Below are 16,233 nucleotides of genomic sequence, written 5' to 3'. Positions count from 1 at the left end.
TTTCAAATGAATTAAAAGTCTGTCTTGGTCTTTCATTAATTAATAGGCTGGTGTGAAAAATTGCTGCCACACCGCCCCCTCGGCCTGTGCTTCGAGATTTCTGGTAGTTAGAATGGCTCGGGGGTGTTGATTCATTTAAACTAACATAATCATCCTGCTGCAACCAGGTTTCTGTAAGGCAGAGTAAATCAATTTGTTGATCAATTATTAAGTCATGTACTAACAGAGACTTGGAGGAGAGAGACCTAATATTTAATAATCCACATTTCACTGTTTTACTCTTTGGTTCAGATGTGGATACTGTATTGTTCTTTCTTTGTGATTGTTTATGTTTAAGTTGTTTGTTGCTGGTTTTTAGTTTGTTTTTTGTCTTTTTGGAAGCTGACACAGTCTCTATGGAGATGGGTTTTTGGGGGGGTAGCAGGAGGAGAGAAGCTGCAGAGAAGCGTGTAAGACTGCAACTCTGCTTCCTGGTCCCAACTCTGGATAGTCATATTTTGGGGGGTTTAATAAATTTGTCCATATTTCTAGAAATGAGAGCTGCTCCATCCAAAGTGGGATGGATGCCGTCTCTCCTAACAAGACCAGGTTTCCTCCAGAAGGTTTGCCAATTATCTATGAAGCCCACATCGTTTCTGGGACACCACTCAGACAGCCAGCAATTTAAGGAGAACATGCGGCTAAACATGTCACTCCTGGTCTGATTGGGGAGGGGACCAGAGAAAACTACAGAGTCCGACATTGTTTTGGCAAAGTTGCACACCGATTCAATATTGATTTTAGTGACCTCCGATTGGCGTAACCGGGTGTCATTACTGCCGACGTGAATTATGATTTTACTGAATTTACGTTTACCCTTAGCCAGCAGTTTTAAATTTCCTTCAATGTCGCCTGCTCTGGCCCCTGGAAGACAATTGACTATGGTTGCCGGTGTCTCTAACTTCACATGTCTGAGAACAGAATCGCCAATTACCAGAGTTTGACCCCCGGCGGGTGTGTCGCCGAGTGGGGAAAAACGGTTAGACACATGAACGGGTTGGTGGTGTACCTGGGGCTTCTGTTTAGGACTATGCTTCCTCCTCACCGTGACCCAGCCGCCCTGATTCCCCAGCTGCTTGGGACCTGCCGGGGAACAGCTAGCGGGGCCTACGCTATTTTCGGCTGCACCAGCTACAGGGGCCTGGCTAGCTGCGGGTGAATGAAGGGTGCGAAGCCGAGTCTCCAATTCAGTAATCCTGGCCTCCAGCGCTGCAAATATGCTACATTTGTTACAGATATCATTACTGCTAAAGGAGGCCGAGGAGTAACTAAACATCTGACACAATGAGCAAGAAAGTGCAGGAGGGACAGGTGAAGTAGCCATGGTGCTAATGAGTCGGCTACGAGCTAAGCTAGGCTAGCGAGACAGTACAGAGACAGTGAGTGAATACTTTGGCTATAAATTAGGTAGTGAGTACACAGAAAGTGTGCTTCGGAGGAAGCACGTGAAGATTATACTATGAAAGAAGAATGTATTTAAAAGTTGTTAATTAAATCGCTAAGCAAATAAGCTACTCAGAAACACCACTGTGTTTGAGCAGGAACAGGAAGTGATACTCTACCACAGAGCGAGCGAACACCAAGTGACAGCGCCAATATGGGAAGGTGTAACAGAGGAGATGGGAAAGCAGGAACCAATGGGTGTTATCAATCCGTAGAAGGCTGAGCTTTAGTGGCTCATCCTTATGAGTGTGGATATACACCTTATGCCTGGATTTTTGCAATGAAGTTACAGCCATGACACCCCCCCCCCCCCCAAAAAAAAAAAAAGAGAGAGAGGTTCAGATACACAAAATATTTACATATAACATCTTTTATTCAACGGGTGCGAAAAAAAAACCTCAACACTTTAAGAAAGAAACAGTCGCAACAATAAAGTTAGATTTGTTACATAATCTCCCCAAAGTCTATATAAGGTTCTTCTCTGAAGCTCTCTTGCACAACCACGCACAAACACACACACACACAGAAAATAACATTGTTGATTGCGTTATCTTTTGAGGCACATCTGCTTTCAGAAAGTAGCTCACAATACAAGTGGACAAAGAAGGAACACAACTCAGTCATTGTTCTCATGCTCCCTGGGTTCAGCACAGTGTCCACACACACACACACACACACACACACACACACACACACACACACACACACACACACACACACACACACACTGCCTCAAGGCAAGGAAGGCCAGTGACATTAAGTGTATTCAATACACAAGGAGGCATGTTGAGGAAATCTGAGTCACAGTTTGGGAAGGCCCTTTTCCTCCATCGGAGTCTATGTCTCTTGAATAACAGTGAGTGCTATCTTTGCTTGCAGCTTCATTAACTGAAGGTGGGTAAACGACCCTTGAAATAACAAACTCACAACTCTGGAACTGAAAGTGTTCCAACACCACATTCATCCATGTATAGTAAATACATAATGAAATGAACGACCTGAAATTAAAACGAGGATAACAATTTTTTAGCGCACACAGTATAAAACAAACAAAACTCTAAAAGCATGGAAAACATAATAATAAATGAGGACACACTCACCGAGGAGTTGCTCAAAATGCATACTTGCTTCTCGTGTACCTCTCGAATAAATACATTTCAAAAAATAACTATGTTTTATCTTTTCATATTACTTTTGCTAGAAAAAATGTGAACATTTTAAAGCAGTCATGTTTAATATATGGCATTAGTTTTTATCAGAAGCTCCTGGACACTATGGGATTTTACCCATCCTCTTGCGGAAGCACAGCACACAATAATTTCCATTTCACAGCCGAGGACTTGCAACGTGAAAGAAAAAAAGTTTCCCCAGATAATGCAGGCAGATATGATGCAAATCCTCCAACAACTCACTCTTTTTTTTTTTTTTTTTTTTTTTGAAGAAAACATCTCCATGAGCGTGGATCACAACGAGTTCTGAGGATGGAAAATGTAGCAGAGAAATATTGCATATCAAAACTGCCACTGAGGTGAGATAGGGCATCTTGATCTTTTTTAACAGCCCTGTATTGCTGCTAGTGTATTAATGCTGAGGATGGAGTGGTGGAAACACTGTTTGGAAAAAAAAAATACAAGACTTTGAGAACAGATTTGGGAATCTAAGAGAACGGTAAGCAAACGAGTGAATAAAAGTACTGGTTCTTTGAAAAAGTGTAAATATTCTTCAAACCTATTAGGAAAAAATGTCATATCTCGGCAAAAAAACAAAATTAGGCATTAAAAGTGGCAATACTAATATTGATAATATAATAATAATTATTATAATAATTTTACGTATATAGTTTTTTTAATTTTGAATATTAATTTGCACTAATTTGAGAAAAATACAAAATTAGCATAAAGCTATGCCATTTATAAGGGGTTAAAAACCACTAGGGAAATAATATTTAGAGAAAGTGTAAGGAATCTCCATGGTTTTTGAACAAAAGTAGCAGAAAAAAAGTTTGTTTTTTTTCTTATACCATTTTGTATCACCCTCAGTAAGGTACTCGTAAAAAACAAATACCAGATGATGCATATGCAAGTTAACTAATAAAAGCTATCACTTCTTTTAAATCAGTATATTGTTTCCTTCTAACCAGGCTCAGTTCACAGCCATGTGTTGCAACTGCTTAGGTCGCTAGCGAGTGGCAGCCATCTCATGCAGTTTGTAATGAAGATGCTTTGAAGCAGAATGTTTTCTTCTCAGTAAATGTTTGGTGAGTGTTTAGAGATAAGCTGGGGTCTTCCACAGGCAACGCTGCAATCTGTTAGCCTCTGAAACAATCAAGAAGGTTTTTGGTACACCCTCACATCTGTGGCCAGATTTTACTTGGTAACATCCAGCAACCTCCGGCAACCACTCACCAACCAGTTGCAGAACACACATTTTTCCCTAGTGACCTGTTTTTGGCAGGGGGTTGACTACTATAAATAAAAGTACTATCAATCAAATATATCTCAAATAATTAAGTATTATTAAAAATTAATTAATCGTTTTTATGTCATAAAATATTTTTTAAAATATAAATATTTCTATATAATTTTTTTAATAAACTAAATTTAATATGATAATTATATATGTTTGGAATTATCCATGACTTTTTTTTTTTTTTTTTTGCCAAAGTAGCCTTTTTTCCCCAATAACTATGTTATTGTAATTAAAACTTTATTCTCATAACAACAAAACTTTATTCTCAGAATCTTATATTGATTTTCTGTCAGTTGTGATCCTTTGCAGTCTGATAGTTCTCAACTTCACGAGAAAAAACCAAAACTAAACTAAACATTCAGTCATCCCAACCAAAAAATCTTCCTGTCATCTGGTAGAACTTCATGTTGAAGGGCCTGTAGAAGTCTCGTAGTCTCTGCACCACCTCAGGGTCAATGTTTGGATGGGTTCGCCCTTTGGTTTTTCCAAGGCAGTGGGGCTTGCTGCTGCCTTCTGCTTTCTTCAGGCACGGGAATCCCTTGGTCTGGTTGAAATAAAAATGTTTGTCTGTGATGATCCTCTTGAGCCCGAGAAAGTCTTGCACACGGCCCAGCTCTCCAGCTGGGTCGCTGATCAAACGCTCGCCGCTCACAAACAGGATCTGCTCCATGGGGAAGTACTGCAGCCAGTTGTCCAGGTGCTTGGCGTAGATGCCAATCTGGATGGCGCTCCATGATGTGTCAATGAGCCCTGTAGTCCTGTTTTTAAAGGTGAGGCTCTCAAACGAGGGAATGTCAGGCTTCTTAGACAGCGTCTGTGTGTAGTCGGAGATAGCTCTAGTGACAGGATCCCTCACTACGACGATCAGCTTGGTGTTCCGGGACATGGCGGAGATTCGGGCAGGAGCTTCCCTGGTCACAAAGTAGCTAGGAGTTTTCTCCATTGTGATTTGACCCTCCAGGGTCTTGGGCATCAGCTCTCTGAGAAGAGAAAATAGTGAGAGAGAAAAAAGGAAGTGAAATATTTATTTGACCTGCACTCTTCACCGAAACCTACTAAGCAACTGTCGCAGTTACACAACCGCTCTTACAACAATAAACATTAAAACTGGACGAACTCCAGCTAAGTCATCAAAAACATTGAATCCAATCAATCAAGAATAACACTAGTAACAGTTTGGTTGCAGAAGTTTATTTATTGGATTTCTCTCATGCGTGACCAAATGTTGATTGGCAGGTTTGCCGCAGCTCCGCTTTCAGGAACGCCTCTGGATGTAAAGAGATGTGGTGTGGTTATAAAAGACGGGGCTCTCCCTTGGGTGCATTTGAAAGGGGGTATTCCTCACTCTTGTCCAGAGCAAAAAAGAGAGAATGTCAATCTCTATACCTCTACTATGGTAATGCCAGTTATAAAATATTAATACTCAATGCCCTCGCAGTATGATCACCTTCTTGCCATTCTTTTTCAACAAATGGGAAAAAAAAGTATCCAAAAAATCCATTCAAGTGGATAGGGAGACTTTTTTTCCTCCTCACAAGGTTCACATATGGTTCAACATTATGTTTATTTCAAGCATAATTTGGAAAATTTCTCATATAAATGGTTCCACTTGAGCAATCTGAACACAATGCATAGCCACATACTGATCCTAAATGAAATGAAATCCTGGTGATAAAGTTCAGCTAGAGCAATCCCTGAAATTATAATATTTGGTCGTAGTTATAAATGGCATCTTTTCACCATTTTCTTTCACATCTCTCTACCTCCACTCTCCTTCTGTCCAGCCGCCTTCAGGACAGCGACCTTAAGCAAAAGTGGGTAAAAGCAGCCCATGAATGATTAACGCACCCTCCCTCTACCATTTAGAGTCTCTGCAGAATACAGCTTTAAAATTCACCAAAGTACAGAATGCAAGTGTCAATTATTCATCTGCTTGGCTGCTGCGTAAAGCAAGGACTGGCACCGACTAAGTGGCCCGGCCTGTTCCCAAGGTAGATGAAGTTTCCCACCTGTGACAGAAGACCATCAAAGAGGGTGGTCCTCATAAATTTCTGGAGAGTGCTCGACAACTGAATCTGTTGCGTGTAATACCATGTAGTAAAATACATAGTAACATATACAATCACAGTGCAGCTTCTGCCTGACAGTAGGCACGTTTTAATTTCTGATGTGACAGGCACCGTTTTTCATCCTTGCTAAGACACTGGTATACAATCATGCTCCGTTTAGCATGCACAGTATGAAATAAGACAGAGGGCATGTTTGCCGAGACGGAGCGCTAAACAAACAGAGTGCATTTCTAAAAGACACTAGCCGAGATGAACGTGATGGCTGTTTTTGCTCGGGGCTGTTTGCAATTACTCTTTATAATGACAAATACAAGCTCTTTCTGATCAAATGCTCTAACTGGTGGGTTGACAACGAACAGATAACAGGTGCAGACATTAAAGATCTGTCGGATCTGTCGCTGTTACGGCCTGAAGATTCAGATTTAGATTAATCTGCCATCTGCACAGGTACAGGAAAGTGCATGGAAATTGGAATAAATGTGTGCACGCTCAAACTTTTCGAATAGATTTTTTATAATATGCAGCAATAGTTGTAAAAGAAAACATACTATAAGCATAATGAAAACAGTAAACTAGGTAAAGCTGCTGAATGTACTGTTTTTGTGAGTAAAGCTGCTGCAGGTTGGATCACCGAAATGACAGAACAAGAATGGCATTGTCAGTTTTCTTTATGGTTGTCTCAGGTTTTAAAACAGCTGCTGGCTGATCTCAGTGTGTGAGGTGAAATGGATCTAAGAGCTACAAGTCAATACCTTCAGGCCAATGTCAAAACACATCCAGTATCCTGAGTGAATCCCCTCTTTGAGGGACGATTCACGAGGTCAGCACAGTGGGGACAAGCAGGATGTGGTCGATAAGAGCAACAGCGTCAACACAGGTGCACCGATGTCTCGACATCTTCCTGCAACACTGACCGTCAGCTGACCTCCGGAGTCCTCTCAGTAACTGCGACCTCTCCTACAGCTGTGTAAAGAGGATCCCGGACAAGGCTCCTTTCCTCTCGCATTAGCTCTGCCCCATCGCACCGAGAGTCCAGAGCGAGGCAGTATAATAGTACTTTGAAACAAAATCAATGCCATCAGGGATTACAAAGGCTGCAGAGCTGACAAGTCACTGATGGAGAACATTGAGACTATTTATTGATATAAGAGGACTTCCAGACGCTGGCATGCAGGCAGACACTCAGAATGTCTTCCTGCCTACATCGGGAACATGCTGATTTGGGAACCACCAACCTTCCAAAGCAGTCCTCACAGGTTTCCGACGCAAAAGAGAACATTACTGCGTTATGAAAAAGAAATGAGTCTGTACTAAAGGAAGCATCCATATTTCATGGTGTGCGTTGAGCTGGTCCAGTGGTCGATGCGCTAACAGCAGTGGTGTGGTGCTGCGAGGCCACTCGAAACAGTGGGGGGAATTTTCGGAGACAGGGAGGGATGTGGCATGGTGTAATGTAGATTACATGAAGACAGCCATGTTTGGAAGTTAAAATAGAGACGTCATAAAGTAGTAGTCAGAGTGATATAAATTTTATAGTCACCTGAAAAATGCAATACTGATTAAACAGCATATTTGTTTGAAAAATGAAATTTGAACACTTTGAACACTCTAAGCAAAGGATTTTACTTATCATGGGTTCTTGTTTATGTGCCTCTCAGAGCTCTGAGTACCGACCAACTGAATGCAACTGTGGTTACAAGTGGCTAAAATTAATTACTTTTAAAGAGTCAAGTAAAGGTAACAAGTCTAAATATGCAGAGGCAGTTTGAAACCAAGCCATCGCTTGTTACCTTTTTGCAACTTCTCCTGGGAGTCTAGAGGGCACAATTAGTAGGTCAGACGCCCAGGCTAAACCCAGAACTCAGTTAAATGTTTATCCATCTCATGGCTTTGTGGGCATTACTGAGGAGAAGGACTGTTGCCACTGTGACCCAACTCTGGATAAGCAGTAGGCTGCAGCCAGATTTGCATCTATATGAAATGATGCAGCAGAGCCAGTTTCTGTTACTTTAATTCCAACCAATTCTCTTTTTGTCTATATTACCCACAATGCAACTCGAGTAGATCAGGCATGTTTTTGTGCTTGCAGAGATCATTAAGAAAATCCATGCTCATCTGGTGTATCTTGGAGTGGTGTCACAGATTTTGTACTTGTGATGACCTCCAAAACAAATCCTCAAAGCTGTCAAAGGTCTAACCAATAATGTGACTAATACAAAGTAAAGTTATATAAAGAGAAGAACTTTAATTCTCAACATTAAAGTTTTACTTGGGGAAATAATTTTTTTTTACAGTAGGGGAACTGTAGTAGGACATTTCTTTCCATTCTAGAGAAGAAGCATGCAGCGCTTTCTAATGAAACTTTACTGGCAGTGGTAGGTGATGTAACAGATGACAAACCGTCCAAGTGCTTGAGATTTACTGCAGTTCCAGATTCTGCTTTGATGTCTTCATCACACTGCTAAAAAACGACTCCCTAAGCATACTGACGCATGAAACGCAGGCAGTGGGATCGACTTGTGAAACAAGATGCAGACCCAAAATGAAATACGAAACGGAGCACGCAAACCCAGGCTTCCCTTTAAATCAAATTCAATGCTTTGGCATACGTTTGAGTACAGAAGACAAAACAAGAAAAAATACAAAGGCTGACTACAATGTTTAGAAGATGACAAACAAACAGTTTGTAGACATGACAGAACATCATACAAGTTGTAAATGTACGTCATTCCTCTCATATGGAACTAACTAGCTGGAAAGAGAGGCCAGGATTCTTTCAGGAAACTCTATTCCCTATTAAAAAACCAAATCCAATGTACACAGTAACAGGCAGTAGATCACTAAATGTGCCCTTTGTAAGCTTGTCTATAAAGCAACCACTTTGGAATAAAGGGCCTGATGCATCAATGCTTTCCCTTCCCTGCTGAACAAATTACACTTGCAAACCGACTCAGCTCTGCCCTCATATCCAGGCTGTGACTCATGTCTCTTAAATAAATGGTGAAAAAAAGTCTGAATGTGTCATAGGTCATATTTACTGTAAATCAGGTGCACACACAATATGACAGCACGGCATATGAATTAGCCAGGTGAAAATACTAACAAACTATCAGCTCCAAAAGGGCCATTTCCTGGTGTTATCTTTGACCTTTTAGAAAGGGGCTTGGATGGGAGCCAAAGTCTGTTAATAAACGGGAGTTGTAAAGAAATAAAGGCAAGTGGGAATGAGTACTGTCCACTTCTCTCCCAAAAGCCTCTGATTCATTTTTCCTCTTTCAGCAGGGAGCACTGGCAGGCATAAATACACTCCCACTGTGTTCCCCTGCCACTACCACCAGATAATAATCTTGTAATTGGCTCAATATTTCTGCTGTTTGCAGGCGACGCTAGGGCCAGTGCCGCTCTTGGTGGCTTGGACTCACCAGATATTTTCCAGGTCAGTGAATTCTAACGGAGGTCAGGGATAAAGAAGGAGGAGGAGGGAAAAAGGGGGGTGATTTAGAGTAATGGCTGCTGTGCGGTGAGGGGAAGGCCCATTCCTTTGAGCCCAGAGCTTTTCTTCTCTGTCAACCTTCTGCAACAACACAGCCCTTTACCTGCCCTGCGGGCTGTAATCGCTGGCAAGGCTGACAACATAAAGGCATCCGAGAGGAAACTCGTGAGGCGGGATGTTGTTGTGCAAATTTCTCTAAGATCCCATAGGAAAAACAATGAATGGCAAAATAATGTTTTCTTTAAACTCTGGAATCACCTCCCTTAGTATTAATGAAATGTTTAATGGTAGTAGTGTGAAGTAAAATGTTTCAGACTTTACTAAGTGGAGGCTAATCAAGAACTGTATATAAAGGATGGGAGTACCCACATGATATCATATCTTAAATTAATTTATTTTATTCATATAGCACCAGTTCTGTACAGAGTTAAAGAACAAGTGTTTTACGGAGCCATAAGCAAACACTTTTGTTCAAGAGGATGAAGTTTAAGTCAAGTTTAGCTAGCTTTAATTTGATATTAACTAGCTCAGTTGATACCTGCTAGCATACACATGAAACAATATTAGAATGTCATTCACTTAAAAAAGGTGCAGACTTGTTCATGCCAAGGCATTAATATGTTTACTACTATTCTAAATTTGAGAATTTTAAACTGAAGCTCTATCATAACTGGTAGTAAACCTGGTTCTGAAGCCAGTCTCTAGTGGCTGTTTGAGGAAATACAGTTTTAGAATTTCTGCATTTGCCCTAATTTTCAGCTCCAGAAGGTTTGGTGTAAGAAATACAACTACTTATCATGGAGAGATTACAGGTGTTATCCTCCCAGCAAGTCCCAGTCAGAATTATTGTCCTTTTAAATCCCAGGTCCTGAAGGATCTACCTGATCCTTTTTCCCCCCTCTATTGGATTTAGAATAATCCCATATAATGTCACTTTTGCCTGGCTCCCTGCACTTACAGTTTTAAGACCTCACTTTGTTTCACCATGGCAACAGAGGGCGAGTGTGAGTAGGGGGTCAGGTGTTAACTTTTGTGTATGTGTGTATTTCTGGTTTTGTGTTTCTCATAGACCAGGAGTGTCCAACTCCAGGCCTCAAGGGCCGGTGTCCTGCAGGTTTTAGATGTGACCTTGATCCAACACAGCTGATTTAAATGGCTAAATTGCCTCCTCAACATGTCTTGAAGTTCTCCAGAGGCCTGGTAATGAACTAATCATTTGATTCAGGTGTGTTGACCCAGGGTGATGTCTAAAAGCTGCAGCACACCACTCATGAGGCCTGGAGTTACCCACCCCTGTCATAGACAGGGGATTCATGCTATAGTGTGCATCCCCTCAACATAAAGACAGTTTCCTAATTTAAATAAAAAGTTATTTTTCATCATTTCTAACCTTCTTTTGTGTTTTTTTTTTCTATACTGCAGTCACAAATATCCTTGAGTAAATCTCTTGACCAAAATACGTTCATATAATGAAGCTGGTTACACTGATTTCAACTAAAAAAAAAGAGGGAAAAAACACAATTGGGATTATGATTTGTAAAAGCACAGACTACATCAAAATTATCCACCTGTCTAATAAATAAAGAGCTACACCAAAGTGATCCATGGGAACCGTAAGACGCAGGAAGTAATTCTGAGAGACATACAATTTCCAGATAACAGCATAGTCTATTCTTGGAAAAACAAATGGGAGGACATAGTCAACTATTCTCTGCTGGGAAATGACAAGGTTTTGATAAAGAGTAAGTCGGAAAGGAAAGAAACTCTGCAGGACACTGGGGACGCACAAGATAACAGCGTCATGGTGGAAAGAAGAAAAGTTTAAATGAATTAAGTAAAATGGCAACTTTTAAAAAATAGGAAATGTACTGTCTGCTTGAAAATTAGTAGATGAAAGGGATATGAACAGTCATGTAGTGGCTCTGTTGGGGAGAAGAAAGCAGGAAATTAGGTTGAAATATTAAAATATAAAAATATTGGTTAATATCAAAGAGGTCTATAAAAATATTTGTTGTTAATAACTTCTCACTGAAAAAACTGAAGAATAAAACTTTCAGCCGCTCCTTAACGGAGATGGTGAGGGAAACAATAAAGCAAAAAAACTTAAGATCCAGTCACGCTGGCTATAAATAGACTGGTTAAAGCACTTGAACATGTTTTTTTTCTACTCTCATACATAAAATCTGAAAAAATATATGCTGGCCTATTTCCATTGCAATTCATATAATGTCAGGCTGAACTTGGAAAATGTTATACACATTTAAATATTAGAGACCTCATAAATAATGCCTGTAAAGAAAAAAAATCAGACCACTGCAAGTTGTTACTGAGTGAACCTGATTATAAATAGACTACAAGAATAATATTGTATCATGCACTGTAGTAAAAACTTTTCTTTTTTCATATAATCTTGTGTAAATAAATCTCTCTGCTGGACACTCGCCCTACTACTGAGCCGTGAGGTTTTCCTCCTTTTTTTTTTCTTTCCATACAACAACCACCATACGATTTAGTAAAAAATTTATAGGCTCAGCTTTGCAATATGTTCTTATAAATTTGTCAGCAGTATTTTTAACAGAATCCTTCTCTCTTTTTTTCGCTGGTGCTGAGTGTCCTCCAGTTTATTGCATATGGGGGGAAAAAATAAGCTTTATCCTTATGGCAACTAGCTTGTGAATTATTGAACCTTTCTAACGGCGTTTGGAAGAGTTACTGAGGGAGGCAAAGAGGTTGCAGGAGGCATTCAAGCCTCTGCTGATGTCTGAAACATTTCAGACATCAGCAGAGGCTTCAACATCCAGATTGCACATGAGCAGAGAGGAGGTGAGGTAAGGAAATGAATGAGCGTCAGGGTGATGAAGGACAGAAGATCACTCACTTTTGCTTTATTGCCATATAAACTCATTTAGGTAGGATGGCTTATCCACATGCTGACTTATAATCTGTCTGCTAGTGTTTTATTCTTCTATACAGTAAGGTGAAAAACAAAGGTTTGACAGGACTATGTGCAGACCTCTAAAAAAAAACTACATAAACTGTTGCAGCGTCTATAGAGATTAAGAGAATAAATTGCAGCCAGGTGCTCGTAATCAAATGCACTTGATTAACTGATCCTCAGCATGTGTGAGCACCTATAAAAGCAGAGGTTTGGGCAGTTTACTTATTCAGAGAACTCAGGTGTGTATGTTAAAACAATGCCAAAATCTTAACAGGGCTGAACACCCTAGCAAAGTCAACTCAAGCAATGCTTAGAAAAATCGCAATAAGACCAAGAGCTACATCTCAGACTCCACAGGCCGCAGTTAGCATGACAATGTAATTAGAGAAAGAGTTAACAGGTACGGCTTTTTTTTAGAACTGCTGACAGGAGAAAAGCCTCTTGAGCAAGGAGCAAAAGAGCAAGGTAGCACAGCTTTGGTTTGCATCTGACCAAACCAGAAGACTTTTGTCTGTCTTTTGGACAGATGAGACCAATGTAGCGATATCTAAACATAATGCACAGCACTATGTTTTGCAAAAACCAAACACAGCATATCAAAACACACTTCACAAATATAATACCAAATGTCAATCACAGTGGTCGAGGAATGATTATTTGTTCTTGTTTTGCAGTCACACTCACACGCCTACATGAACTCCTGTATACCAAAGTACTTTAGAGTTAAACGTGAGGCAATCTAAGAGGCCGCTAAAGCTGGGCTGAAACAGGGTAAAAGGCAGGACAATGATCTCAAGTACACTGATAACTCTACAACAGAATGGCTAAAAAAAGAGAAGAATCAACGTGTGGAAATGGCCCAGACCTCAAACCTGCTGCGGCCGGACCTTAAAAGAGATCTGCATAAAAATTCCTGGAAACTCGAAACATAAATGATTTCTTCAAGTTATTGTTGCCAATGTTTTCTTTAAGCTTTTGAATCATGAGATATACTTGATTTTCCTTTTTCAAATGCTTGTATATCTTTATATGCATATTCTAATTGTTGAGCTATTACAATCTGAATCAAAGACAAGGTTGAATTAACTTGTCAAAAAATTTATTTCTGTTGTGCTGCTAGTCCAGGTTAAGCAAAAAGGTTGAACATTGTGATGAAATGAAAATAAAATAAAAACAAAGGTTAATGCACGTAAAGATTTCTCACTCTTTAATTAGTTTACACTTTATATACAAATAGTGTAATTTCTCTTTATAATTTTATAACATTAAGACAAAACTTTACATGTCTCCTCATGGTTCTAGCCAGTCATTCTACTTCTCCTGGCAGATGCGCATGTGCCCTGTGGTGATGTCATGTACTGGATAAAGGCCATTCTGAAATGGGTCTCATTTCCAATCATCACATAGAAGTTTATAAAAAGACCCCCCAATGTCACAATTAAACACACCGGGTAAGTTAATGATCAATGCTATGAAGGGGTATATTTTAATCCAAACCACAACCTTTTTCCTATAACAAGAAATTTTTGGTTTGTAAAATTAAAGTTTGCGTCCGAAGCAGCTGGGTGATGTGGAACCAATTCTGATTATTGCTTTGAGAGCCTGAAAAACCAACACAAACTGAGAGCAGCCAACAGACATGGGGCTTAATTTTGCATTTAGTGATTCATGTTCAATTAAACCAAATTGCTGGAGAACCTAACCATTAAATATAACCTAAGATGTATCTCTATATTGTACATAATGTCATCACATTGTATGTAGCTCTGAGTCGATTCCCCCACAGCACTTTTTTTCATATTTCTCTGACCTACTTATTTGAAGTTACATGGAGTTTAAAACAGAGCGTGTGGAAATGACACTTCAGTGGGATCGGCTTTGGCAAAAGCTCGCAGTTATTCTTCATTCTGCTAAGTCAGCTTTTAGAGACTCAGCAGCTAGTGGGAGATAAGACACCTAAACTTGGGTTTAATACCAAAGCTCATTTTCAAGGTATTGTGTTTTCGAATGTTCACTTATATGGGGAAGGTGGCTTCGTTAGGAAATTTCAAGTGGCCTTTCTATAGCCCTTCTTATCCCTTCTCCATGGTTCCAAATATCGAAATAATCTGGAGAAAGAAAAAGCAGAAAGAACTACTTGCGTCAAACAGAACTCATTTCAGTCAATATTTAAATTCTACATCTAAGCCTGATTTGAATACAAAAAAGCCCTGTGTCAAATGCATGAGAGCAAAATTAAATGTGAATTTGTTCAGAGCCAAATGGAAGGCTTTAAGGGGCCTACTCTGTGATAATTACCCATGACAAAAGGCTAGGGCTTTTGTCTTTGGAACCATTGCCATGGTGATTTTCAAGCTTCTGAAACATTCAATATAAACATTTGAGGATGCTGAATATGCCATAGACTGTCACTAAAAAGAGAGCTGTTACAAGCCACATCTTTGCTGGCAGAGATCCCGCCTGCATGCCTCCATGCTGCTCTTGCAGAAAAAATTAGTTCAGATATTACGACACAGAAAACAGACAAAGGCTTGTGATTTGAACATATAAAGGCTAAACTCTGATAACTACAGACCCTTCTATGAACACAACGACAAATACATTGGATTGGCAAAAAGACAATCCTTTCTGTTTGCGAAGGCATAGATACAACAATGCTAAATTTCCTGAACATTTCTGGAGCTCACTCAAAAATTTACATTTGTAAAAGGTTTTTAATTTGCGGCCTACAATCGAGAAACGGCTCTATAAATTCATTTTCTCTTATTCTCTTCTCTATATACCTTACTCCTTTTGGGCATGGCCCTTTCTTTATCATCAAAAAACAGCCTTGTAACGAGAGATGACAGTTTCATTCTAGTTACCATTGTAAGGAAACGTGACATTAAGATGTTTCGCGTACAGGAACACCACTTGGTCATCAAACTCTGATCATTGTGTAGTGTTTCCCAAAGAACTAGATTCAAGTTGTGGCAGATGTAAAGGTGTGTTCATGCGTCTGAGAAGACACACTGATGCTTTCTTAGATGAATTATTAATGAATACTATATAAGGAAGTTTTGTGCCAACATTTCAATGCTGAGCATTTTGTGACAAATTAAAAAATCTGAGTAAAATATTCAGGCACTTCCCCAGTGAGTCCTACAGACAGACCCCACCGCCATCCTTCTGGACTGCAGCTGGCAACAGTCATCCTTGTTCTGCTCTGCAGTCTTGGTGAGCTTGCATATAAATTTGCTGCAAGCACTAGTTGGACTGAGACTCCAGATTACAGTGAACAAACTGCATCCCAAAACAGACAGCAGGGCTTGAGACTGTCTTAAAATCTGAATTGATGCTGTAACTGGTCAGCCTTCTGGGAGGACCCCCATGCTAGATAAAGATAAGCAGAACATCAATGACACAGTTGGGATTTAGCGATTGTTGACCACAATTTGGGTATAGACCCATTAGGTGATCCCTGCAAGTTTCACCAATACTCTTCCAATACTCTGAGGAGTATTACTTTTCGATCGACAGACCGACTTTTTACGATGGCATGAGGTCACTGGCCCTTTAGCTAGATGTGCTTAAAAAAAATACAATTAAAATAAAAAAAATTCTAAAATCAGTCACCAAATATGTTTTGGCAGCTGTTTATAGACCTGTGTAGTAGAGCCGAAATGGGATAAGACTAATATAGATACTGATATTTCTAAAATAAAAGGGGGAAAAAAATAGGCTGACCAAGTTCTGAGTCTTAACAGAGATATGACAATCTTGTGTTATGCCTTCTCGTTGGC

At 39.9% G+C, this 16,233-nt stretch overlaps 1 protein-coding gene across 1 annotated transcript in view; it reads right to left on the bottom strand.

Annotated features, from left to right (window-relative positions):
- Positions 1–1,834: 1,834 nt before the first annotated feature.
- Positions 1,835–16,233, bottom strand: part of LOC147323675 (heparan sulfate glucosamine 3-O-sulfotransferase 3A1-like) — a 41,235-nt gene continuing 26,836 nt past the window's right edge. The window contains exon 2 of the mRNA XM_086304185.1: positions 1,835–4,931. Within this exon, the coding sequence (XP_086160311.1) occupies positions 4,310–4,931 (622 nt within the window). The 3' untranslated portion in view covers positions 1,835–4,309. The remainder of the gene's footprint in view (positions 4,932–16,233) is intronic.

This window comes from Aulonocara sp. 'chitande type north' Nkhata Bay, linkage group LG8 (assembly GCF_057382095.1).
Source record: "Aulonocara sp. 'chitande type north' Nkhata Bay isolate Kocher_YH1m ecotype deep benthic linkage group LG8, A_spYH_male_GT1.1, whole genome shotgun sequence".
NCBI lineage: Eukaryota > Metazoa > Chordata > Actinopteri > Cichliformes > Cichlidae > Aulonocara > Aulonocara sp. 'chitande type north' Nkhata Bay.
The sequence above is the reverse complement of the archived record's forward strand: the minus strand, read 5'-3'. Positions and strand labels throughout refer to the sequence as shown.